The 26472-nt window shown below is 39.4% G+C and overlaps 1 protein-coding gene across 7 annotated transcripts in view; it reads right to left on the reverse strand.

Moving 5' to 3' along the window:
• GRM1 (glutamate metabotropic receptor 1) overlaps window positions 1-26472 on the reverse strand; it is a 189899-nt gene that overhangs the window by 35942 nt on the left and 127485 nt on the right. For all 7 annotated transcript variants that reach the window (XM_075748463.1, XM_075748465.1, XM_075748460.1 and 4 more), the window contains exons 5-7: window positions 11038-11284; window positions 4186-4354; window positions 2201-2327 (exon numbers count right to left, since the gene is read on the reverse strand). In XM_075748463.1, the coding sequence (XP_075604578.1) occupies window positions 2201-2327; window positions 4186-4354; window positions 11038-11284 (543 nt within the window). The remainder of the gene's footprint in view (window positions 1-2200; window positions 2328-4185; window positions 4355-11037; window positions 11285-26472) is intronic.

Here is a 26472-nt window from a genome sequence, read left to right on the forward strand (position 1 = left end):
GGGAAAAACAATCTGAAATGCAAGATGTTAACATTGGTGTCTATATGCTATGGTGACTAGCAGGATATGAACACAACACACAAAAGCAAGCTATAAAAACACATTTGATGGGAGAAATCCTGGCAACAAAAAAGAATTCCAAATTAAATCGTACGTGGTACCAATGGTGACTCCTACAAAGTTCAAGAGCCAGAATGTATCTAGCTCAAACTCCCTTTTCTAAGAGTTAGGATGGAATCAGCTTCTCTTCACAACTTTGTACTTTCTACTGCAATTCAAGTAAATTAATTGCAGGGATTAAAAAAAGAAGTTTTTTCCTCAATAAGACAGACTGAAGCTGTGCAGGAGCAGACTGCCATTTTGATGTTCTCTAGGAAATCAGTCGATGGCTATGCTGTCATTTGGCTGATGCTACTGTGATTTTAGAACAGCAGCAGTCCAGTCTCCTTGCTGAGAAGAAACACAAATCAGCAGGTCATCTACTGATTTCATTAAAAGTTAATAGATTGCAACATGCCCCTGAGATTTTTTCCAGCACTGATGCTTTCCTCAACTCCTTTCAGCAGTGCCTGTCATTTTGACATGCCCCCTTTTGAGCTATTTTGGGCAGCTGGTAGCACTGAACCATATTCACTCAAATGTACATTGATCTCTTGCTATGTTCTTGTTCTGCCTTATTGATTAAAAAGAAGTCCCAGTTTTCTTCCCTGAATAGTAGATACAAACAATTCTGCAAACCTCCAAGACTAACAGAACCCAGTTGTCTATGGATATCATCTGCTTTAAAATTAGCAGACACTGGTAGCCTATGAGGTATGAGCTTTTCCAATGGTCAGGACATTTATAAAGGATGGGTTTTCTGGTTTCTAGTAATATGAGACAATTTTCCACAATTGGGGGCCTTACAGAAGGTATTTTTCAAGAACTCCTCTTCCTACAACCCACTTACATGAAACTTGAAGGAAGTGAATGGTCACTGAGATATCTGTGTCCTGGCAAACCTGTTTGAACTAGATTCAGTTGCACACTGGGGAAGGGGAGGAGGTGTGTGAGACGTGTGGGATATAGACAGATACACATCTGGGACATGACCATAGGTTGTTTTCCATAGAATACCAAGATAGACAATGGGTCAAGTTTCCCAGTTTACTGTGATTAATAATATATTTTTAGCTGGAGAAGGGGCCAGCTGTCCCTATCAAAATAAATCCTCTGAAAGTTCACTCGATTTCAGCAACTAGCTTAACAGTATCTCTTGGAACTATTTAATCAGGGTTTGAGTACTTTGACTATGTGTTAAATGCTGCAGCAACATCTAGTTGCTAGCCATTCACATTAAATGACAAAGATGTGATAAGTTGCACATTTGATCTTCAGCTAGGCAGTCAGATTGTTTCTCTGACTAGGAATGATGCCCTGCTGAATACTGGCAGCCAAGATTTGCAGATGCGGCATGGGGCAGAGGTGCCAATAGTCTTTTACAGTGATACAAAGCAAACCCCAAGGTCAAGGTGGTGCTTCTCAGTGCATTAAATCTATTTTCTTGGGGTAATGGTTACTGCAAAGCCCAGAGCTGGTGTGGAGGTTGACCTTGATAGGTACGAGATAACAGAAAGATGCCATAGCATACTACTCATCCAAAGCATATACAGAGGGGAGACCAGTTCTAGCTGTTTCCCTTTCTTCTGCCAGTCTTTCTTAGGATTTTGTTGACATTCCTCTTGCTCGTGGGTGCAGAGAGAATGATTTAATACCAAATGAAAGTCTGGTAGTGAGTTACTGATTGGCCTGAAATCCCAGATAAAGTATTACTAATTGCCTGGTAGAACGATCAGAAGGAGCATCAAGTCAATCTGACAAGGATGCACTGAGCTCTTGTGATAATCACTGCTAGAATTGCAGGAAATGCTGCTAAGTTCATTAGTAGTCTTAACAGCTTTATCAATGCTTATGCTAACTAAAGGGGAGGAACAGACAGACTATGTCATTTCTTTTGGTAGAAATTTTGCTGTCTTTGTTGTCACTGCTATTGAACTGAGCCAAAAGATATAGCACTTTTCACTCACCTTAAACTGCACTGGGATGTGTGTTTAAGTATGTATCTTTAATACCTCTGCATGCTGCCACCTTACTCTCCAGCACACACCATTCTCCTTGTGTCCTGTAAAATGGAAATGTGTTTGGAGGGACACGTCCCTACCTGTCAGGTCAGCATTCGGCCACCAGCCAAGCTCACAGGCTTTACATGTGAATTCATCCTGAACAAATTCATTCTCCTTGCAAGCAGTGCAAATCCAGCAGCAACTCACTTCTCCTTTCCTGATCACCTGTAATGCAAAATGCATCCTCAGTTATGATCCTCTATAAGACAACACAGAAGCTGCACCCCCCCCCCCCCAGCAAACAGATATTACCTGCACTGTTTAAAATATGACAGGATTCCTGCATACAGCACATTTCAAATGACTAGAAAACATGAATCCTGATTCTGTATCTACCCTATGCTTAGGGTTCAAGAATAATCTCTGCAGACAATTCTATTTTATTTTGAGGGAGCAGTTCTGAGCTAAAAGTACAAAACCATTTTTCCTTTGGTACAGAGGCATGGTGAGTGTTATATTTTCAGTCAAACTTGGGAAGAGGCTTAATCTGAGAGAGGGTTCAGGTCAGAACAAGTAGCTCAGCCCACGCTTAATATCTATTGCATAGTAAAAAGCAGTAAACAAAGTCAAAAGTTGGAACAATGAGTGATTTATGCATACACACACACATATATATACACAAACACATGCACGCACACATAAATTCCAATTTACATGGAGGTCTCTCTGGGGCTCATTACACTGGTGTAAATAGAAATTCAAATAAGAGCAAATTAAAAAATATACTGCAAAGGATGTAATAGGTCCTAGTAGAAAATAAAACCAATATGCGGTGACCAAGAGCATGCTTTAGAACAGCTCTTTTGGAGACAAATGTCCCTGAAAGCTGGATCTTTCTCTGCTGTGAAGGCTGCTAAGTGTAATGATCCAGTGTTGAAAAGATGGTTTCATCGTCTTGACTGCTATTTTCATTATGCTGAGGCTGAAAGAAAGATTAAGGATATCTCCAGCTCATGGGGCTCCAACAAAGACTCTGGCTCTGTTTGCCAGAAAGGAGGAATCCGGCGTTCTCTCCAGGATCTTCCTATCCATCTATATGCAGAGCTAAGTGTAGTAGTGAAATACAAAATGTTTGTTTCATTGAATGCTGGCTTTGTGGGCTTTTTTTGTTAACATTTTCTCCCGCAGTCTGTGGACAGAGTCCAATAGACTTCAATGGGAGCCGAAGCTGGCATTTTGTATGCATGGTGTTTACATATACACACATACGCAAACTGCACAGTCTCAAAACAGGGAAAAGATGTTTTGGAGGGTAGTAAATACCGATAATGTTTTCCCTCCAAGATTGTTGGAGTATGTCACTATGCCTTTGCCAAATTATCAATCACTTATTGCTTAGAGTAGCAATATAGAATTAAAAAGCTGCAAATGTGCTTATTAAATGAAATTAGAAAGGATGGCCTGCCCTGAGGTGATTTTCCTGAATGGGCTTCTTGCCATTTTAAACTTACTGCATCCATACCATTTCGATAGCGGTGGAGCATGACTTTATGTCATCCAGACATGGCAGGTGGCAAATTATTTGTAGCTTGATACAAGTGCTACTGTTTGGTAAACACAGAGTGATTTCATTTGTCTTTCCATACCTCCTGTTGCGAACATGAGATACAAATAGGCTTCTTTTTTTTTTCCCTCCTTTTTCTTGCAGGTGTTATTACTGGAACAAAATACGGGATTCCCATGGGTCACGTTATTTCAGGATCAGCCCCCAAGTGAATCACAGCCACTGGATGTTGTAGGCAATGACTAAGAGAAAATCTTGTTCTTTCTCGCATAAGGTGAAATCCAAATCCTGACACTAGAAGGTTCTGCATCGTTACAAAGGGCAATTTTAGAAAAAATGGGCCTGTATATGGGACTGTAAGAGCAAGATGTTAATCTAGGAGCCTTTCTCTACTTTTGGCTTTCCTGAAGAAAAGGAAGTCCTGTCCCTTGGCTTGAAAGAAGCTTGCTTGTGTTTAGGGAAAAAATGCTGATTGGTTATTCAAATTTCTATGGCAGAAAGTAAGGGTCTGAGGCACACCTTAATCTGGCCCTTCAAGCAAGGCTCGCTGCACACCGATCGGACCATTCCACTCTTATTCATCTGAATCCTGTAGTCGTCGATGTTGAGCACACCCTCATGCCAGGTCCCAATGAGGACGTAGTCGTAGCGGTTTGGCTCTATGTACTGCAGGTTCATGATGTCATACCTGCAAGGCAAAAAAGAGAAAGTGAGTCACTGTCCTGCAACATGAAGCATAAAAATTTGCCTCGTCCTTCTCCTTCTGCCTCTGCAAATATTCATAGAATCATAGAATCATACAATGGTTTCGGTTGGAAGGGACCTCAAAGATCATCTAGTTCCAACCGCCCTGCCATGGGCAGGGACACCGCCCCACTAGACCAGGTTGCCCAAAGCCCCATCCAACCTGGCCTTGAACACTGCCAGGGATGGGGCAGCCACAGCCTCTCTGGGCAGCCTGTTCCAGTGCCTCACCACCCTCACAGTAAAGAATTTCTTGCTAACCTCTAATCTAAATCGACCCTCCTTCAGCTTAAACCCATTTCCCCTTGTCATCCCTTAACACCAAGGACTAAATTTTCACAGAAACACCAAACACTGTAGGATTTGCAGCAGAATCATGGGAAATGACAGCTCTGATTGCCACGTAATTACCAATTGCCTGCCCTGCTTACATAAAACTGTGGGTAAAAAGTTGTGTGTCCAGGAAGAACTGCACATCAAAGACAGCAAGCTCTGCTGAAGATGTGCATGCAGACACTGTCTGGATGGTGTGGTTTTCAGCCATTGTTCAAGATGTCTTTAACATTTGCTTAATGCCTAGATATAGGTTCGTTGCAGTATAAAGCTAACTGAACTGGTATGCCATAAGTTAACTGTGAGCACTAGTTCAGCTATTTATATTACCCAGCCCAGTAAGACTGTCAGGAAAAGTTAGCAACTCAGGCACAAAATTTACTTCCTCGCCCTAGGCAAGTAGGAGGCAACTTCCCAAGGCTAATGTAAAGGAAACATAAAACACTGCTACAATAAACATTCAGCTTCCCTGCCTCCATCATTGCCTTCCATGTGTTGGACCTGATGTGTACACATCCCTTACTGCTAATTATTCTGTTCCTTCTTTAGCCCACAGAATGTGGCTTGTGCAAAGCAGCAATTAGCTGTGGTGATTTCTTAGTAGGAAATAAACAAGAATGGAAGAATGAATATTGGAGAGTACACAGAGAGGAAGAACCACAAAAGAGGCTGGACCTACAGCCTAACCTCTTAAGATGAGGAGGGGGTGAGGGGGAATTCGTTTAAAAAAGGACAAGAGAAAGAGGGCTGAGAACCAGAAATCAGCGCTGGAGCTGAAAATCACAAAGCATCTTCTGTTTTCCAAGCCTGGGAGTTACTGCCTTGTTTTTCTCTACTGGATTGTCTCAGTCTCTGGGGAAAAAAATCTTTGGTTTATAATGAGCGTTGCTAATCTGCATGTGCTTTAGAAATGAAAGGTAAGCAAAGTATGAGCCATAAATAAAACTGGGATGCTTGGTTGTGGGCAAAGAGAAAGACATATCCATTTCTTTCTTTTCCCTTCTGAGGTTCAAACATGCAAAATTTCAACTCTCTCTGCACTTCACAGAGGAAAGAGGTGCTAGAATTACTCTCTAGGTGTCTGATTTTCTTGAGTCTTTGGGATCTCTCTAGTTAAAGATGACTTAAAGAAGTGCATATTATAGCTGTATTTAGACCTCGGTCTTGCAAATATGCATGCTCAGATAACGTCAGTGCCACTGCACGGCTCCACTGAATCACACGGAAAAAGGGACTCTTGCCGATAAGTTCAATGGAGCTCCAAGCAGGAGGCAGGTCCATTGGCTGGCAATCGGCTACTAAATGAGGAGTTGCTTCGAAAAGGAGTAAATTTCAAATTCACTAGGAAACAATTCCTTCCCAGTTCTTGCAAAGGAAGAACATAAAAAAAGGAATGCTGTTTTCAGGATTGTGAAGAATCAGGATAGCAAGAAGCAATAAGAGCTGGGCACTTTATAATGTAGACTTAACAGACAGGAGTAAAATTAAGCAGGAATATACATGTTTCTTCCTAGCAAGAAGAGCTTACTTGGATTTCAGTGTGACCTTGCATTAGACTGATACAAAATCAGTTACTCTGAGCTGGAAAATGAATTCAGAAAGGGGGAAAAAAGATTACTAAAACCTCACATTCCCTTAATGGGATTTTTGAACCTGCACAGATTGTTTTCATTTTTGCAAAAATATATTACAAGGCACAGAGTGGCATTAATGCAATATCAATCAAAAGTTGGCAATTTCAGGGACATGATTTTAGGTTGAAAGCCATTCTTATGTTTTCTTATAATACTCTTCCTTTTTCTATCAGTTATCTGTCAAAGAATAAAGTATGCAGACTAAAAGCTCTTACACAGTCTTGCATATGACAAGTTGTAGTACAACGTTTGCAGCTTTGATATGCAGCTTGAATTTTAAAAGGAGAAATGTAGTCTAACAAACACACTTAGTATATGAAGATGTGTGTAAGTTCTCTATCCTTTTCTTTTCCTTAATGAAAAATTTCTGCTTTGAAAGGATGAGTCCAGTGCTGGAATACTTACCCCTATCCCCTCACACATGTACGGTTTTAACAAGTTTGGGTTGCGTCCAAGCTAAAAATGATTATTCCAAAAGAAGTGGGTTTGACAAGAGTTGTGAAGCTCTAAGAGAGCAAGGACCATGGACTCAGCTGGATTTCACACATATATGGCAGCATTTACAGAAGCCAAGGAAACATTCTGCACTTAAGAAAATGAATCTTTCTTTTAATATAATGGCAAGCTTTCCAGTCAGTACTGCATGTGACCAAATAGGTGGTGGCATATGAACAAGTTTTGGCTGGGACAGAGTTAATTTTCTTCATAGTAGCTAGCATCAGGCTATGTTTTTGATTTGTGCTGAAAACAATGTTGATAATACAGAGAAGTTTTCATTACTGCTGAGCAGCGCTCACACAGAGCCAAGGCCTCTGCTGCTTCTCACACCACCCCACCAGCAGGATGGCTGGAGATGCACAAGAAGTTGGGAGGGGACACAGCCAGGACAGCTGACCCCAACTGACCAAAGGGATATTCCATACCATATTATGTCATGCTCAGCATATAAAGCTGGGGGGAGAAGGAGGAAGGGGGAGATGTTCGGAGTGATGGCATTTGTCTTCCCAAGTCACCGTTACATGTGATGGAGCCCTGCTTTCCTGGAGGTGGCTGAACACCCACCTGCCCATGGGAAGTGGGTATAAATCCCTTGTTTTGCTTTGCTTGTGTGTGGCTTTTGCTTTACCTATTAAACTGTCTTTATCTCAACCCACAAGTTTTCTTGCTTTTACTCTTCTGATTCTTTCCCCCGTCCCACTGTGAGGGGAGTGAGCGAGTGGTTGTGTGGGGCCTAGTTGCCGTCTGGGGTTAAACCACAACAGTAAGCCAGACTGTGAGTCATCTGGTCACAGGCACACTCTTACACTGGTTAGTCTGAAATGGCTGAAGTTACCTTTCTGGAGAAAGGTAAATCTGAAAATCACAGAATCACAGAACGGTAGGGATTGGAAGGGACCTCTGGAGATCACCTAGTCCAACTTCCCTGCTAAAGCAGCATCACCTAGAGCAGGTTGCACAGGATGGCGTCCAGGTGGGTTTTGAATATCTCCAGAGAAGGAGACTCCACAACCTCTCTGGGCAGCCTGTTCCAGTGCTCGGTCACTCTCACAGTGAAGAAGTTTTTCCTGATATTTAGATGGAACTTCCTGTGTTCATTCACTTCCTGTGACTACTGCATCCCTCGCATCTTCTCCAGCCATTTCTGGGAATCTGAGTGACATGATTACTACTGAGAAAGGAAATGGGAAGTACTCAATGAAAGTATAAAGTTCAGCAATTTTACCAGCATGTTCTTAATGACAGTATAGCGAGCACATAAAGCTCTTGATTTTCCAGAGCTACAGCCACATTATTTTTCCCTGAGGCAGTGCAGTCAGTTAAGTGACCGCATTTGTGCCCTTCTGATAAAGCTCTGCTTCACATTTCTGCATAAGAGCTTTTCAAAGAAAAGATTCTGCACAGAAGAAATAAACCTTTGAAAAAGTCCTTCATGTTTTCTAATCTCATTTTGATAAAAGCTTGAAACCATGAATTGAGCCTGAGATAGAAAAAGAGTTATGGCTAAGCAAATGGTTAAGGTTTGATGAAGCTGTAAGGGGTTCAAAACAGGAAATTATATGAGCTTCAGGCAAACATAACTACAGGCATCTCTACCTGCTCTACCCATGATGATTCTAACTAGGAGCTTGTGAGAGTCAGTTGCTCAAAGAACCTCACAGATTTTGTAAATAAAGTACAAGTAAGGTTGCTGCCTTCTAAGAAGGAATATTGATTTATTCCATCTTGTGAAGTTGATTTGTTCACATGATATGGTAACATAATATCAAAAAACTTCTTACATATTTGTGTGACATTCTTGCACTGTCATACAAAAGCTAAAAAACTAGGAAGTTTCAGATCTGGCTCTCTTTGCTGTATTTAGGTGTTGTATGTGGGTTTTATCTTTTCATTTTGCTGAGGTACAAAAGCTCTTTTGGGTATTGATACAGTGGTATGGCATGTTCACTCATTCACAAAGAGTTTTTCCATGTGGAGCTCTGGAAACTCTAGGGCTAATCTGGAGCTAAATGTCATTCTGCATGGGCATAAACTACTGCTGGCATACAAAGATCTGACAGGCTGTACAGATCACATTTCATATACACATCACCATTCTCTGATATTGCCTATGACATAAATGCCACAGACTGATGCAAAGATTACAGCATGAATATCAAAAAGGTTAATTGACCTTTCTTGCCTAAACTTGCTAACTCCAGCTGTGAAAATATAAATGAGGAACAACAACAAAAAAAACCCCAAACAAATAAAAAAACCCGAAAAAACCCCAACCCTGCCTGAAATAGCCCATCAAATTCTAAATAGGCCAGGGAATCAAGAGAAATGAACCTTGCTATAAACCAAAATGATGAATGGAATAAATTTTATCATCCTCACATACTCAGAGAAATATCGTGATATAAACCCTCCTATACTTTAAATTCAGGAACTGTTCATTTTAATTCGATGCTTGCTACTGATGAGAGTTGTGAAAATGCTCTCAGGTGACAAGACAATAAATAAGATTTGGGCTAAAATTGGAAAATTACACCTAAACATGAAATCAAATAACTAACAGGCAGACAAAGCAGCATATGCAAAGCATGGAGTAATGCTTTTATGGAGATAAATAGTGTCTATTAAACTTAAAGCTACACTAAGCAGTAATTTCTCTGTATTCTTTAAATGATATGTACAAAGATTTGATTTATGCATTTGTGTGTGACTGTAAAGGAATTGCTTGCCTCTGCTTTCAAAGTCTGACCCAGTTCGTCTATCTCTTTGACTAAAAAAATCTAAAGTATGCAGAGCTCAATGAGAAGACCAAACTGACCAGCTTTTTTCTTACTGTTTAAACATAATGAGCTGGTTTAATGTATATACTGTTTACATATAACAAGAAATGCAAATAGCAAATAGTAAAAACGTTGGTCAGTTTTGTTAATAAAGGCTAGTAATAGAAATAAGAGGTACTTTAAGGCCACTGTGTCTTACAAATACTCTTTGAAAGCATATGCCAGACTGCAAACTCTTGTTCATTCCAGAGCACTCTCTTTGTGCAGTGTTGGCACTCGGATGCATTTATGCAATAAGCCCAAAGATGGAGTGAGAGAGTCTTTTATAACACTTTAATAACTCAGTAGGAAAACTAACTTAAATGAAGTAACCTCTGAGTAGGTTTCAGTTAATAATGGATTGTGTACTCCAGCAGCTGAATTAAACTTAAAAAAAAAAAACAAACTCAAAAATAAACCCATCTATCCATCTGGGAGGTGTCTCACTTAAAATACTTGGACAGAGCCCACAGAACTAAATGAAGAGGAAAAGATTTCTGTCACCTGGCTCCCGTAAGAGAAAAAAAGGTGCTGTCCAAGTCCACAGATTTAGTGTCTCACCCATTGCTTGGGTACATACTATGTCTGCTAGAGAGGGGTAGACAGTAGCAGCTACCACAGCTGGAATTTAACAGACCCTGAATGAGTGAAACAAAGTACCTCCTGGGGGAAAAAAAACCAAAACAAAACACAACAACAACAAAAAACCAAACCCACCACACACACAAAAAAATGCCAAACAAAAAAAAAAACCCACACCCCCAAAAAACCCCAATATTTGTCCTGCTCTACTTGGACATATCTTTAAACTCTGGGACAGCTGAGTTTATTTGAATGAAACAAGGAGAGTACACAGAAGTTCATCAAGCAGAACTAAATAGTCTCTGGCAAGGATACGGTGATATGTCCCAGGGGCACTTGGACCAGCAGAGATCCAGTTGGAAAAAGATGTGCTCTATAGCCCTACCTTCAACACCTTAGCAAGCAAATGCTTCATTAATTTCCAAGCACTTGTATTAGGCTTTGTACGTATTAAAATCCTGGTGCTGAGCCCCAGTGGTACTTCAGACACCAAAAGTCTGTGAGATACAAGGTTTGTCCTCTCCCGAAACACTAGAAATGCTACAGGCTGTACTTAATTGGAGCTGTAGCTTTCAACATATCATGTGTTACCAGTGTTATTCCTGGCTATTGGTAAAACTAATCCAGATTACTCCATTTATGTCTCACAGTATGCATGCCATATGCTTCAGTAAAATAGCCAAAGAAATCTCCATCACCAAACTCAGCAACATTCCCCCTTCCCAACATCTTGTTTAATTAGCTGAGATGAAACATCTCTTTACCTTCCAGGGGCATCTCCCTTTTCATCAAACCAAACTTCTTCTCCAGAAACACCGATGAATGAGGATTTGAGGAGGAACTCCAAGAGCTTGCTGCCATCAATTGGCTTCATAGCATCACACAGCCCAACATGTCCAGGGCAAAGGGAATGATGCATATTTTGGAGCCCATGAGCCATAGCATATATAGCATTGATGACAAATCCCATTTTACTGTCCTGCACATAGTTTTCTTCTAGGCTTTCATTGCCTAAAATAGTAAGAAAAAGTGTTGTTATAAACAAAAATGTAATAACATAAACATATGAAAAAGCAGTGAGAGATAAAAAGGAGTTTTCTTATTTCTGTTATAAAGCTTTAGAAGCATAAATGAGGTGCCAGCCAGGGATTTTAATTAAATAATAAAAAACCCTAACCACTTTTTTTTTTTCAGAAATCTTTAATTCATTGAAGGTGAGATGCCTCATGAGAAAGCAACAGTTTAATCAAATTGTCAGCTTTAATTTGTTCTTTTTGGAATTTTACCTTGTCATTTCCCAATGTTATTTATGCTAAGAAGGGCTAAACATCCCACTATCAAAATGATGCATTTCAGCTAGAACAATTTTTTTAAAGCAATTTGCCTGTAAATTTGACTTTTTGTCACACTTGAAGATATTTTTTTGAAATTTCATGTTTTTGAGCACTGAGATAGCAATGTCCCTTTCAGTGTTAATAAGCAAACAACGTAAGTCAGCATCACTTCTCAGGCTATCAGAACTAAGAATTTTTGCTAAAAGTAGTAGTAGGCATGCCAATTTGGGATTGCTACAGAAAGTCAAATGAAGTTCGTAACACTAAAGGACTTTTTATGTAACCGCAGCTTAAAAGATCCTGTATGAGCAGACATTGAAGTCTCTGTCCGTTGAGCAGAAACAGTGTGTCAGTGAAGGTTTCCCCCACACGCAGGTTTTAGCTCTGATCTGCTGATGTGCAGGCACTGCCAGAGGGTACCATTTGTGGTTGCATTTCACATCAGACCCCGCTGGGTCCTGTGCCGTTTCCCAGCTTCCCGTCACGAGCTGCTGAACGCTGTCAGCACTGGCCCCAAGTCACTGCAGACCTGTGCTGCAGGGCTCCTGAGGGAGCTGGAAGTAAGAAACCTCCCTGTTTTGTTTCCTTCCCCCTGAGTCATTTTATTGCAATATGCTCCAAACTGCAAGATGCTTTTTATCTGTAGACCTCCCACGTTACTCAGTGTTTAACAGGCGTTTGCAATCCAGTCTCTGTTACTTTGTCTAAGTAACACCTTGTCTATGCTAGGGAAGTAGGATGTGTGAGAGACTAGGTGTTAACTGACACTTCTCAAATCCAGGTTGGAGAAGATAGTTGTCATTTTAATATGAAGAAAAGAGGAGAATCTACAAGTTCATCGAAACTTTCAAGTTAAAAAATAGTTCCTTCCCCTAACGTAGATATGATATGGCTTTCAAATCAAATTATGAAGACCCTTACATTTATCTGTGGAAAAGGCTCTGATTTGGTAGGTCTTCTCAGCTTGTTTGCCCTGCAACTCAGAAATGTTAGCTGGGGATTCATCAGGATAGCAGAGATCCCAAAGGAGGGTATATCTAGGTTTCTTTCTCTGGGTCTTCCTCACACAGGACATACATTGCAACTGGGCAAGAAAGTCTTGCTTCAGTAACTGTTCTCCAGATGAACTGAACATAGCAAACAGTTGTGATGGTGAATTCAAAAATCATTGTAAAAATAGCATAATCTGACTGAATGAGTTCATGTGCTCCTCTCGCTGCCAGACATTCACCACCAGTACCACCAAGAAAGGAGCATCTGGAAAATATTTCCTAGAGACAACATATCTGCCACTTTCTTTGCAGGAGAAGGTTCATATCTCCCATTCAAATCACATGAAACCAACACCATTCAGATCCATGTTCAGAAACACAGAAAGAATAAAAATCTTATATGTAAGCTGGCAGAATATTTACCCAGGAAAGTAAAGAGTATGCCACTACATGTACCCTCACTTATATACTGCATATAGTAGACATCTGTTGCCTGAATATGTTAATGTGTGGTCTGTATATGCTATCTCTAGGTGTGTTTTATCTGCTGATTAGTCCCTTAGGATTAATACACTATGAATTTATCAACGATTCTGCTTTCTTGTAGATAGAAAATGAATGTGTTCTCCATCCCTATGTGAAAGAGAGGCGGAAAGCCCTTGAGCTTGGCACAGCTGTCTTCTCTTTCTTGTGAAGCTTCTAGGCAGCAAGTCATGGAAGAGATCACAAACTGACTGGGAGGGCACAGCACACACTATCAACTGTTTTCTACCTGAGAGTTTATCTCATCTCAGATACCTCCTTAATTTCACAATTATTTAAAAAAAAAAAAAAAAATAAAGGAACATAGACATCAGTGACGCTTGCAGGAGATAATGGTAGCATCCATATGCGTTTCCTCAGGCAAGCATTCATGTGGCTGCTGGAGGTAGAAAACTAAACAGAGCTTGCCAATGTTTTAAAAAGAGGCCATTTCCCTCAAGTATGTATTAACTCAGTAAAGCATGCATTTGGTTTTTCATATTTCAGTATAATATGCATAACTCCAAAGATAATAAATATTTGATGGTGGGAGGATTTGCTTTTGACTAATTAGGAATGAACATCTAGCTTACATTGAGGATTCAAGCATGTAGTCCCACACTGCAGAGGTGACTGCATTAACATCACTTACAGAAATAAATGTGCTGTAGTGGAAAGCAACATGTGAAGCATCATATGGTAATGAATTGTCTACAGATCAGTAACATAAACATCCCTATGTGTAAATAAGATATTTTCCAGTAAATCCAGCGTGAGCAGTCATGCTTTACCTAAACTTAACTTCCTGCAGTCAAAATCAATTTTATTTCATTTTCATTATTATAAGTTATCGATATAATTATGCATTTGAGCTTGCAAAACTTCACTTATGACAATCAGTATGAAATGTGTCGGGTTTTTTAAACAAATGCAATCATGTAATTATAGTCAGCCAGAGACAAAACAGAGGCAATCAATGTTCAATTAAGTTTTCATAGGACAGCTTTTCAATAAATGTAAGAACTATATTATGTTTGTTATGAGGCTTATCTGTAAAGTTGTATTTTTCCTCAGTAGGTCTTTGAAATGCAACAAAGGGCAAAGCAGAATTCTGGACTATGAAACTTTTATTTTTCCTTTCTCTCATCCTTTGGAAAAAATACCATTGATCTACAAAGACTAATTTGAACACTAGGGTTTATTAACATTAAAAATAGAAAAGTGTTTTGTTAGGGTTTTTTTTGGTTGTTTTGTTTTGGTTTTTTTTAAGGACCTTAGCTTTCACTAAGCAAAGAAGAAGAAAACCTGTAAGCCATGTGAGTACTGGATTAATTGAAGTCACTCAAATTAGGCCGCTACTTTTTTGAATGACCTTGAAGAATTCAGGTGTCCTACATTTGATACTTACTTTTGTATTGGATTCAATGCAAATTTTCCTTTAATAATTTCATTTTAACAGTTCCTCAATAGTTTGGGTCATTTTTTCTTATTACAGTTTTGGGGTTTTCTGTCATTCAAATTTAAAGCTGACAAAGGAGGAGGGTATACACACACATATACTACTAAAACAAAACAAAACAAAACCAACCAACCAAACAAAACCCCAAAACCTACACTCTGGCTGCACACAACTGAAAAATGTTCCCAACACTGCTAAAAGTAATACCTAAGTAGAGGGGGAAGGAAGACAGAACAGACCAAAATTTCATGAAACTCACTGCGAGTCTTTCCTTTTACCATAATGTGCCTCAAATCTAACCAATGTTAGCTTCAGCTAGGTACTTACAAGGACCTGAATGTAAAGCAACCATGAATTTAGTCTAGTGCCTTTGCTGTGAAGTCAGCGTGGGGCTAACTGTTCTTGAGAGCAGAGCAGGTACTCCTGCAAATCCCACTTGACAAACCGAAACTAGGAAAAACGAGACTATATCAGAATTATGACGAGAAATTAGTTAACTTTCATGTATAAAGTAAAGATAGGAAAAGTCTATGTTAATATTCAATAAGAAATTAAGCACAAAGGATTACTTATTTGTAGTTCTCAGAAAAGCTAGGGCAGGAAGGAATTTGGGATGGAAAAAAATGTAAAAACATTTTGGTTGGGGAATCTGATCAATACCTAACCAGTTGGTAAATTTTGAACAAACACACACATTTGATAAAGAACACAGTCTGTTCACAGATGACTCTTGATTAGAATAAAAAGCCAAAATCTGTTGAATAAAATTGTTATAAATTATAATGTTTCATCTGGAATAGGCAGATAGTTTTATGGCTTGTTACTGTCATCTGCTGAATATTCAAGGGCACATAAAAAGATATTTTGTTGTCTTGGTCCAGTTAGCAACTATTATGAGAGCTATCATCTTTTCTAGTGGTCCTGACAGAGCTCTGAAGGTCTTAGAAATTGTATATACTGCCTTTTTTATTTGTAGTGGTCTTTACCAGGATTGATATGCTTCATGGGTAGGCCATATGAAATTTTACCTTTGTTGCGAGCTAAAACATGGTGATGGGTTACATTCAATATGAGTGCCCATTTACGGAAAAAAAAATATTCTGGAAACAAAGTCAGTGCAAAATTTCACTGGGAAGATGAAATAAAATAGATCTATACTTGGGCTGCGTGTATAACAACTTGGCACAAGGCCGTTCCAAAGAGTAGAGAGGGCTCCCCCACAAAATGCCAGGTGGCAGAGCAGGGCTTGCACCATGAACTGGGGGAGCCCTACTCAGGCTTGCAGCAAATGTCCCTGTGCATTGGAGAAATCGCAGAGGCAGATTTCTTATGCTATCCTTCAGTTCCAACGTACACCGCCTTAACCACGGGGTGGTCAAACCCTGGAACAGGGTCCCTAGTGAGGTGGTCGACGCCCCAAGCCTGTCAGTGTTGAAGAGGCATTTGGACAATGCCTTTAATAACTTGCTTTCACTTTTGGTCAGCCCTGAATGGGTCAGGGAGTTGGACTAGGTGATCATTTTAAGTCCCTTCCAACTGAACTGAATTAAAAAATACCCAACTAAACAAAAGAACTGCCAACAACTCTGAGCAAACAAGCCCATCTGGCTCTGAATGAGTTTGTGTAGACGCGAGCTAGTGACATAGCATATCCGTGGAAAACAATGGAAGTCACATATCTCGCAGTGTCTCATGGTAGAGATGACCTGACAAACTTTGAACACAACAAATTTGTGTCATAGGATCTTGCAAGGAGCAGGGCAGAAGGCCAAGGTGATGAACTGATAAGTCATTTCAAATCTGGGTCCCTAAAGGTAAGAGCTAAAGATAATTTTGGCAACTAAATGACACGTGAAAAGTGATGAATAAACTTAGCTTATTGTGATTTTGGTGGAATTTTAGGATATTTGACTTCTTAGAAAAATTACAGCACTTTTATTTGAATGCTTAATTATCTAATTATGGGTTTATCTTTGGACACATAGGAGAAAAAATGCAACATTCTACATTTCTGTTTTGTCACTGATTCCTTGAAATATTTTTTTTATTTTATTTAGTAATCGATAATCCTCTGAATAACCATGCCAAACTAAGATTCTATGAAATAATTTTTGCAAAGGGTTTCATTTCTTTAAACTCATTTGCTATTATTGGTTCAGATACTTTATAAATATTGTCAGTTTACTCCCTCTTACATTCTATTTATAAAATCTCTAACATTATCTAACAACAAAGATAACAACAAAATTATTTAACAAATTTCACTTTAAGGCACTGCAAAATGAATAACACAGATTATAACGTCCCTAAATGTAATTAGTATAAAGATGATGTGTTCAAAACCTATGCACTAGCTGCTTTTTTTTCCTCTTCATATCATCTTAATAAAAAGTGCTGTATGTTCATTAATAATGTATGACTGAATTAAGTCCTCACCTCTTGATGGTATAAAGAGGACTTTTATTCATGCCACTGCACTCGTTATGTCCAAATGTAAGTCACAGGCAACAAGTCAGATTAGTAAAAGTCAGTTATTCTATATGTAAACATCCAAACACCCATCTGTTTCAGCCCACAATCAAATATACAGCTACAAGAATTTCTGAAGTTGTGTTTTCAGAAGTAACTGCCCGTTTTCCAGACGATTCCAGCTGTAGCTGACTGCCTATGAGGGGAAGGCCAGGAAATGCTACCTGGTGACCCGAACAAGTAATTGTGGATCAGGGCTGCAAGCTTCACTTCTTGTGGGCTGTCTCAATGACTTTGCTGTCTCTATGTGTAAGCTAATGTGACCGCAAACAATTTGTGGAAAAATTATTTATCTTTTGTGTGTTTTACCAAGCCAAAAGAGGGTCAGGAAAAAAAGAGGCTTTGTTTCAATCTATCTCAATTAAAAAATGATTTGTAATTTTCACGAGACAGAATGATAGGCTGAAAAACTTGTCACAGACCATAATAAATGCTTCATTCAACCTACAACAAATAATCCCATCATGGTAAATTATTGTTTCTTGTATGTCTTCTGCTCCCAGGAAACTAGTTGTTATACTGTTTTCAAACAAAAGCAGACCATATGTGTAAGGGTTACCCCTTCACTTCCTACTTTGATGTCTGCATCTTCGCAGCAGGGAGGAAAGTGCAAGAGGCAGCTAAATACACTGAAAGAGATGAGAGATAGGACATAAAGGGAGGGTGGTAGAGGAGCTATCAAAAAGACACAAGATAAACCAGGTAACTCAATTCCCATTGTATGTGAACTATTTGTTTGACCAGAGGCAGCTCCACTACTTGTCATATAAGTGTATGGAAGGATGTGCTATTTAAGAAACGGGATCTTTCCTTAACTGTCTCCTGAGCATCATGTCACCAGTCTATAGAAAATAATGCAGCACTCTCTATAGACTTGCAAGTTGCTCTGCCCTTTGGCAAGAAGAGAGGAAGCAGAGCTTTCACTAGGGCAGCTAAAAGGAGGGCATATCTTACAAATACGGCTTCTAAGCCAGATTTCAAAACATGCTGATAAACATTTGACATCTTACAGTACTCATGAAGCAATAAATGGAGTTCACAGGGTTGCAGACTTCATTTTCAGGATGTCATTAAATCAGAAAAGTTTCGCTTCCATTCTTCAAATGGTTTTTATTTCCCCAAGCAAAGAGATTCAATTCACACAATTATATTTGATGTATTTTTCCCTGAAAAGCTAGGATACAATTACAGTTACCAGTTGAGATACCCTGCTATTTTCTTTCTGAGTACAAGGAAACCTTTGGGACTCCCAGATACTACTGCTTTGTTATATCTGGTGAATGTTGTTTTTTAATTGGGGTTAGTGTACTTCTATTCTTGTATTAAACTACAGAGCGAAGTGAAAGCCATCCAAAATCTGGGCATTTAGCAGAAGCTCCTCAAAAATTTGCACTAGAATTCTCTAAGGCATTAACAGGATGCTGATTGCAGCAATATTTGTATGCAATGGGTTATTTATTCTCACTAGCAAAGTTGGTCAAGTAACTAATGAATCTTCTCCCGGAATAATGATGATATTGAATTTTAAAGGGTTGGGGTTTGGGGTTTTTTTTAAACTTACTTTTGCCAACATATCTTTCACAGATATCAACTCAATGGCTAAAGGAAACCAAAGCATGAATTCAGCCATCAAGGCACAGTTCTCCTTCATTTCAGATGTATCACACCTAAACTTTAGGTTAGTCTCCTTTTTAGATACACTATAGAACACCAGTGTCTTCAGTTTCCTTGTCTGTTTTTGTAGGAATGACACATTCCTCTTCAGTGTTTGAAAAGAAGTGTCTTCCTTTTGTCTCTCCCTGTGTGTCAGAAGTAGTGGCAAAATATTTTAATTAAATGTACTTTCTTGGTTCTCCATATCATGTTATGTAAGCACATTAGGGCTTTAAGAGCTTACTGTGAAAGACTCCGGAATGAGGCTGGCATACACAAATACAACAGTGCCACAGCGAAGCTGAAATATTATGAGGTGAAATGACTGCACAAGCTGCTGACTCACTCATTAATCAGATGCAGGGAGAGTCTCAGAGTTGCTAGGCACTGGGCAGGAGAAAGGGGACTGAGCAGTGCTGCCAGCCCTACACCAAATCGGAACTCCCAGGTCCAGCCCATCCACCATGCAACTTGAGAGAGAAAAACAAAAGGAAACTGATCTCTAACTGCTCCTGTATTTCCCAGTCTGCAAACTTTGCTCAACAGACACAAGAGTCTGAAGCTTGCCTCCCCTCCCTGCCCTTTCTGCCTCTCCCCATGGTCATTCAGTCTGTCACACAACTATATTACTCCAGGAAAAGCGGATTTAAGATGTAAAAACCATGACAATGCACATAACTCATGCTCATTCTGTGGGAGATGACAAAGCTGTGTTCAAATGTGCCAGTGCTCAAGAGAGCAGAGAGCTTTCCTCTTACGTCTCCTTTCTAGTGACCCGAAGGAGCTAAGCGGGGATGAGAAGACTGTCATTTCCCAAAGGCTGGCTGCAGCTTCAAGTGAATGCGAAGGTTGGGCATGCCTGACGTCTGTACGTGACAGTGCTGAGCAGGCAGAGCACATCTGGATGAGATATTATATATTCACAAATACTCCCAACTGATGTGTGATGCTGCAGCCCCTCTCTGCCTTTGGAAGAGGCTAGAGGGAAGCTGGAGGCCTTTGATGCAGCTGGCGGCGTGGTTTTGCCAGTGCTGCGTCACTGGAGTGGGAAGCAGGTGAGTGCAAAACAGGCCTGTGGTGGAGAAAAAGTTTCTTTTCCTTTTCTCCATAAATCTGCATCGCCTGCTCTGTTTCTTGAGTTGGCTAGCAGTAAAAGAAAGGACTCACAGGGAAATACAATGCACCACCTAAGGGTCAAGCTAACAGCACAGGCGTCTGCATGCCAGCCATCCCAGGAGAGGGCTGTCTCTTCCTTCACCAGGCTGCCCCTGGCAAGGTGTAGCTCTGTACCTTCACAGGTTTGTAATCTACATGGATTGTCCCCACGCATTTGTAATTCCTATCGGTAAGAGCCAAAAGAAACTGATCACAGAGCTGTAAAGTTGCAAGAATACGTGTCCACACGAATTATTCATAGCAACAGGAAAAAGAGCAGGAAACTGGATAACAAGCAGATAACTTTCTCTACAAGTTAATGTATATGACACATACTGTTAAGCGCTAGTCTGGAGAGATCCACTTCTAGCAGATGGCTTGACAGAAGCTCATCAGCCTAATAAAGCTTCTATAGGGGCTGACATTATGGCCTGAAGACTCTCTGTTTCTTTCCACTGGGCTAAAATTCTTCATAAGGGATTTTACTTAAGAAAAAACCTAGGGTTTATGGCCCTTTGAGGATGACTAGCTGAGATTCTTTCTCCTCTAAACAAGCCTGCAACCTGGTTTTTGAAACCTCTTCTGTACACATCCACTGCTATAAGCTGTTAAAGGCTTGGCAGGAAATTTTAGCATTGCTTCTCTTTGTTCCTAGCTTTTAGTGGAATGATCATGATGAAATAGCTCTGCAGTGAAGTCTGGTTTTTAATGAAATAGAAACTGCAGGATATACAGAGTACAGCTCAGTGCAGGATAAAAAAACCAGCCCCCTTCAAAACAAAGATCCACACCAGTGATATTTGTGTGTGTTCTTGCAATGTGATCAGCTTGAGAAATACAATTCATAGATTGTCCACCAGTGAAGTAACATAACCAAAAATTGGCAAGAAGGATAATTTTTTAAGGTTATTGATTACCTCATTTTGGCTATTATCTTAATTTCTGTCTTTTGTAATTAATAGACTGGAAAACAATAGAGGAAAATAACCATGCCTATTTGAGATAAATCAAGTTCTGTATGTTGGACTCCCAGGGAAACACAGGTCAGTATTAATTCAAATGGTTTGAAAAGAAGCATGACTTTGTATTTGTGTGCCATCCTTTTCATGGCTGCATTCATGTGCCATGACTTACAACTGCCATAATGCACATAAAATTATGAATGTTCATTATTATACATGATGTTTGGAATTAACTCCATCATGAAGAGATTCAACTGTAAAGATAGTTAACCTACTTGATGATTATTAAAAAAAAAAAAAAAATCAATATTTGGCCCTTCTAGCTTATGGAAATTCATCCCCAAATATAATAGTGTGATCACATATTGGACGATGCATGGAACTGACCAGGAATCTGGCATGGAATGTACTCTAATTCAGATACTTAGGACATAACATTAAATGACATGTTCATTCTAGAAAAAGGCAACAGAGAAGATAATCTGAAGTGATTCCAGTGCCTTTCTTAGAGACAGAGAGTAATTATTATGAAAGCTTGACAAATAATTATTATGATTAATTTGTTTTTCTTAAAAGCTGGATTGTGTACAAACTGCCTGAAAAATGACCACAAGATGTTCTATTATTTATTTGAAATTATTATTTAACTTCTGCAACAAGACATTATTTCTCAGCTCCTATTTTAATTAGAAATTAATATTTCATCTCATAAACAGGAATAAAACATGCCAGCTGATTTTTTTTCTGTTCCTTGATTGAATGATTTGTACATGCAATCAGCAAAGACACTGATTTCAAATCCCAGTATAGCATTTGAAATCCATCTTATTATTTCATTAGCTGACTAAAATTTAATGCTGACAAAGGCATTTGAACAGTCCAGCTCAGCCTTTGCATATAAAGGGTATGGGCAATGGCACAGTTAATTTAATGAAGATTCACAAACAGGATGAATGGAAAGGAAGGCTTCTGCCCTGTCTGATCCTGGCCAGAGGCCATACTCTGATCTGGCATCACAATCCCCCAGCCCCAATTTATTCTTTGACTTTGATTCTTTCCTTTTTTTTTTTTTTTAAATTATTTTCTCTTCTTTTCTTCTGTCCCCTTTCTTGGGAATACGACAACAGGGAATTCAATTCGTTACTCTTACTGTGTGTCCTATAGCTTCTTCCGTCCCTCCCAGTTCAGCAATAAGCTGTTTCTGAGCCTCTCTCTCAAACTCTGCAGGGTCCCACAAGTACCAGTACCCGTGCTCCCAAAGCCTCAGGCACCATTTCAAGTGATTGGTTATTATCACAGAAACCTTGGATGTGCCTGCTTTCTCTTGCTTTCTTTCCAGCCTTCCTCCAGTGCATCCTGGATCCTGACCCAGTCTCTCCAAGGACAGGCTTCCACAGAGCCCATTTTCTACGTGACCTGAACACCTGTGGAGAAACAATTAAAAAGAAAGAAAACCCAACCTTCAGTCCTCCCCTCTCCCTCAGGTAACTATGTAACCTTGCTGCCTTATTCGCATGCTCCATTAAAGACATATTTAGAACTACTATTCTTAACAGATCTGTTATTTGGAACCAGTCTAGCAGATAATGAGTTGCTGCTACTCTTACATGAGACAGGAATAAACACAATTAAAATCTAATTAATTTATAAATTTAAAGATATATTTGCAGATTTTTATGTTATTTGCCTAGTTTTAATCATGCTTTTCACTCTTAATTAAAAAAAAAAAAAAAAAAAAAAAGGAGTTGAGTCAGATAGATACCCTTACAGATATCCTATTATAACACACAGTGATGGAAAAATGAAAAGCACAGGAAATAGGACTGATTAAATTTCAAGTGTCATGCTTTTCCTGTGAAGCTTGAGACTTTATCTGAGAGAAAGAGACAGAACTCAGTAATTGTGCTGCTGCTTTCAGAACATTAACCACCTTAGATACTTAAATTAGGAGCCTGAATACATATTCAGACAGCTAATTAATTGACTTGATTAATACCTGAACTGCTCTAGCTGCTGTTGTCTTACATGGGAATTATGGGAGATTGGTACCCTTAAAAGTCAGGCCAATTTATCTAGGTCTCAGAGTATGCACTTCAGGAGCCTAATTTTAGGCATCTTCATCAGAAAATGCTGGTTCAGAGTCGAAAATAAGCAACCTTCATATTAAGCATAGAAAGTATTACCGCTGAATGGGACAAAGTTGTTAATAGAAATCTAGTCTCAGTATACATTCAGCGTCAGGACAACACCCAAAACTATTAGTCAAGGTCTTTAGATCAGAGTGGAAAAATATGATGAAAATAATAAAATACACATATTCATTAACCTATACTCTCTGGAGGTATATGCTACTATCTGGTATGGAAACAGCAAATGGAACAAACCACCTAAACTGCTCTCTGTCCATTGATCTAGACCTGTAAACATCTAAGTACTCGCTCATGGTTGTCAATGTATGGGCATGAGATCCTGAGCACTTCAAAGGTATGAGTCAATATCTCATGTTAACATCAGACCAAGTACTCCCCGCATGGTAGGATACAAGCCGGTGGCTGGAAGGCACAGACTAGCTGGCCCAACTGGTCTTTTCCTATTTTAAATTCCAGTGGTTCTGTATGAGGCTGAAGAACAGTCAGGAAAGATATCTAATATTTATCATGCTTTAAAACAGTATTGATTTAAGATGGGTTTCAGAATTCTTGCATGGCAGTGTATCACCCATCAGCCAGTATTATTGGTTTTCTTTTTCTTTTATTATTATTATTATTCTAAAAGAACAAAACACTACTTCCTCACTTCTGTTCTTAATGTTAAGGTGGTATTAAAACCACCAACATTAGCTGCCTGAGTATAAATCAATATGAACACCAATGTGTCTCACTTCTGCAGAAATATAGTTCCCTCCAAATTTCTCCTTTGCCAAGTTTACTGTTGGTTTTGCGTTTTGTTTTCTTGTGGGGTTTTTGTTTTGTTTTGTTTTGTTTTGTTTTTTAAATAGACCATAGCATCACACAAGAAACCTTCTGGTTAAAGGACTAGCCTCATGGAACCACATGGTTGCATGCCAGTGGGGTGGATTTCACATGTGCAACATGAGCAATCGCTGCGTGCTCAACTACGCAACAGCTCTCCAGCCACACGGTTGCTCTCAGAGGGTCTTCTCGCTTCCCGGCATCAAAGGTAACTGCTGCTGCTGCTCTGCAGCTGAGGAGCAAAGTGGCCTCAGCCACCCTAACTACTGCCTAGTTGCACCATGTTAAAATTTAACAGAGCATGCTCGCAGTTTTTCTTTAGGTGTAGTTTTCAAATGATTGTCAGGAGGATCCAAATATTCCCTTGTAACCCTTCCGATATGCAATACATTAATCGCAAATAGATCACAAAGATCACCTTTATTTCACCCTTAACTGGACATATGCCCAGAGCTGTGTTCAAGTACAGTAGCACAGAAAATATTCACTTTAAAGTGAAGCTAAGATTAGAAGCTTTTGAATGACATCTGCATGAGGACAACGCATCGCTGATTAGCAGCAAACTAGAGCTAAGCAAATCAGAAGATAAAATAAGTGGCCCTAATCTTTATTCACACATTAAATTCAACAGAAAAACAGAAGCAGGATTCTTTCAGATCTGAAAGAATTTCAAAAGCATTCATTTTAGCACACCTCCTTTTTTCCTGGGTGTAGTCAGATGTGACAATGCGGATAAAAAGGGCTTTCCAGCCCAGCCAAACCCAAATTGCTAAAGTACTTGAGATCTGAAAATGGGCCTTTGTGATGTGAATTTTTAAATAAAATAAACCAGGAAAAACAGGCAGAGTGAACTGACCATTGTAGATAGTAGACAGTACACTGCATAGCATGATGGGTAGAGTACTTTTGCTTTGAAGAGAACAGGTCTCATTTTCCAACTCTATAGAGCTGAGCTTGAATCCAGAGCTAAATTTAAAGTTCGAACTTGCAGGCTCCTCCAAAGCTGCTTTCTATTATATGTATCTCAAAAATCGGAGCTGAAGGAAACCTTTGGAAATCATCTCGTCTCGCACCTTGCTGTGCTGCAGTGGAGCAGCCCAGCCTAGCTGCGGTAACGGCTTCCATTATTTTTCCCTAGCTCTCTCCACACTAGCAGACTTCTGCGCTCCCCCAGACCTCCCAGTATGAGTGGGAAAACAGTTGTTTATTCTCGCAGCCCTAGTCTTTGGAGCATACACCTTCCATCAGATTATTCTCCCCATGGATACCAATACAGCTCATTCTGAGTAGGAAAGTTTGTGGTTTGTATGGTTCAAGGTTTACTACTCACGCTCATAATTTATTGTTCTTTATGCCACTGCTTGCCAAATATCTGTTAAGAGGAACTAATTTATTTTAAGAACTCTATTGGCTATTTTTCAGAAAATATCGTTTTGCACAAAGGGCGTCCCTGGGCTGCAGCTAGACATGTGAGGGTGTTGGTTTGCACCTACATGTTAGCCTCTACTGTATCTCCATTGCACCTGGATTTATGGGGTAATACTGCCAGTAATGACAACCTGGAAAACTGCAAGCTGAGTTTAAAAACTTTCCATTTATAGGTAAATGAGAAAAGGGAAGATCTGATCTAATAAAAGACAAGGAGGGCTGACAGAAGGCTGTTGGACTTGTTTTCAGGTCAGTTACCTGGGCTATTTCATCTGGTTTACTTATTGCTTTGTTTAAATGCTTATATCTAGGCTAATTGTTCTGATGTGTGACCTGCACAAACAATTGATTTCTAGGAACAAATAAATTAATTTTAATTGTGTGCTTTTGTCCTCACCATGCTCCTGACAGAAGTTCAAAGCACCTGTGACAGTCTGAGCAGTCAGGAGTGCCCCCATCGCTCTCCAGGCACAGGAGAGAGGAGCCCCAAGGAGGCACAAGGCAACATGATTCATCTGTCCTGTTCCTTTGCAGCATCATCAGTTTACTCATGTAATGGAGAAGACTGAATGTCACAAGTCTACCCGAGGATTGTTTTAATCCCAGAAGTGGAAACCTTGACTGTTAAAACCCACAATGGAAATCGTAGGTGTAAACATTAGATTCAGAAACCTTTTGTCATATCCTGCTGTAATATGTATATGTTCTGCAAACGGTCTTCTATGCTGTTTACAAAGGTATATATATAGTGCTTCTTTCCTTCATTTGATGATGATCTCATTTTTTCATGGATCCCAAAAGAAGAAAAATATTTATTGTTATTGTATTTTGATTGACAGTCTGGTTTAAAAGTATTTTTTGGAAATAGAAAATATTAGATAAATATAGCTGCTTTCTTCCAAACACAGAAATAAGAATCTATAAGCAAATGAACAAAAATCTGGCCATATATAATGTTTTCTCTGAATAATTAATATGATTTATCACAGATAAGCACATTATTAATCTTCCTCTTCTTTAAGCCTTAAAAGCAGTAACCTTGTCTGGGAAATAAAACGAGGCAACAACTCTCCAGTCTTATCTGCTGTATAAGAGTCTTGACTAAAAAGTCCAGCAACGAGAATTCTTTCAGACAAGTTGTCCCCAATAGGCTTCATTCTAGGTGTCCATGAAATTATTAGTTTTGATCACCA

Source organism: Balearica regulorum, chromosome 3, assembly GCF_011004875.1.
Source record: "Balearica regulorum gibbericeps isolate bBalReg1 chromosome 3, bBalReg1.pri, whole genome shotgun sequence".
NCBI classification, from domain to species: Eukaryota; Metazoa; Chordata; class Aves; order Gruiformes; family Gruidae; genus Balearica; species Balearica regulorum.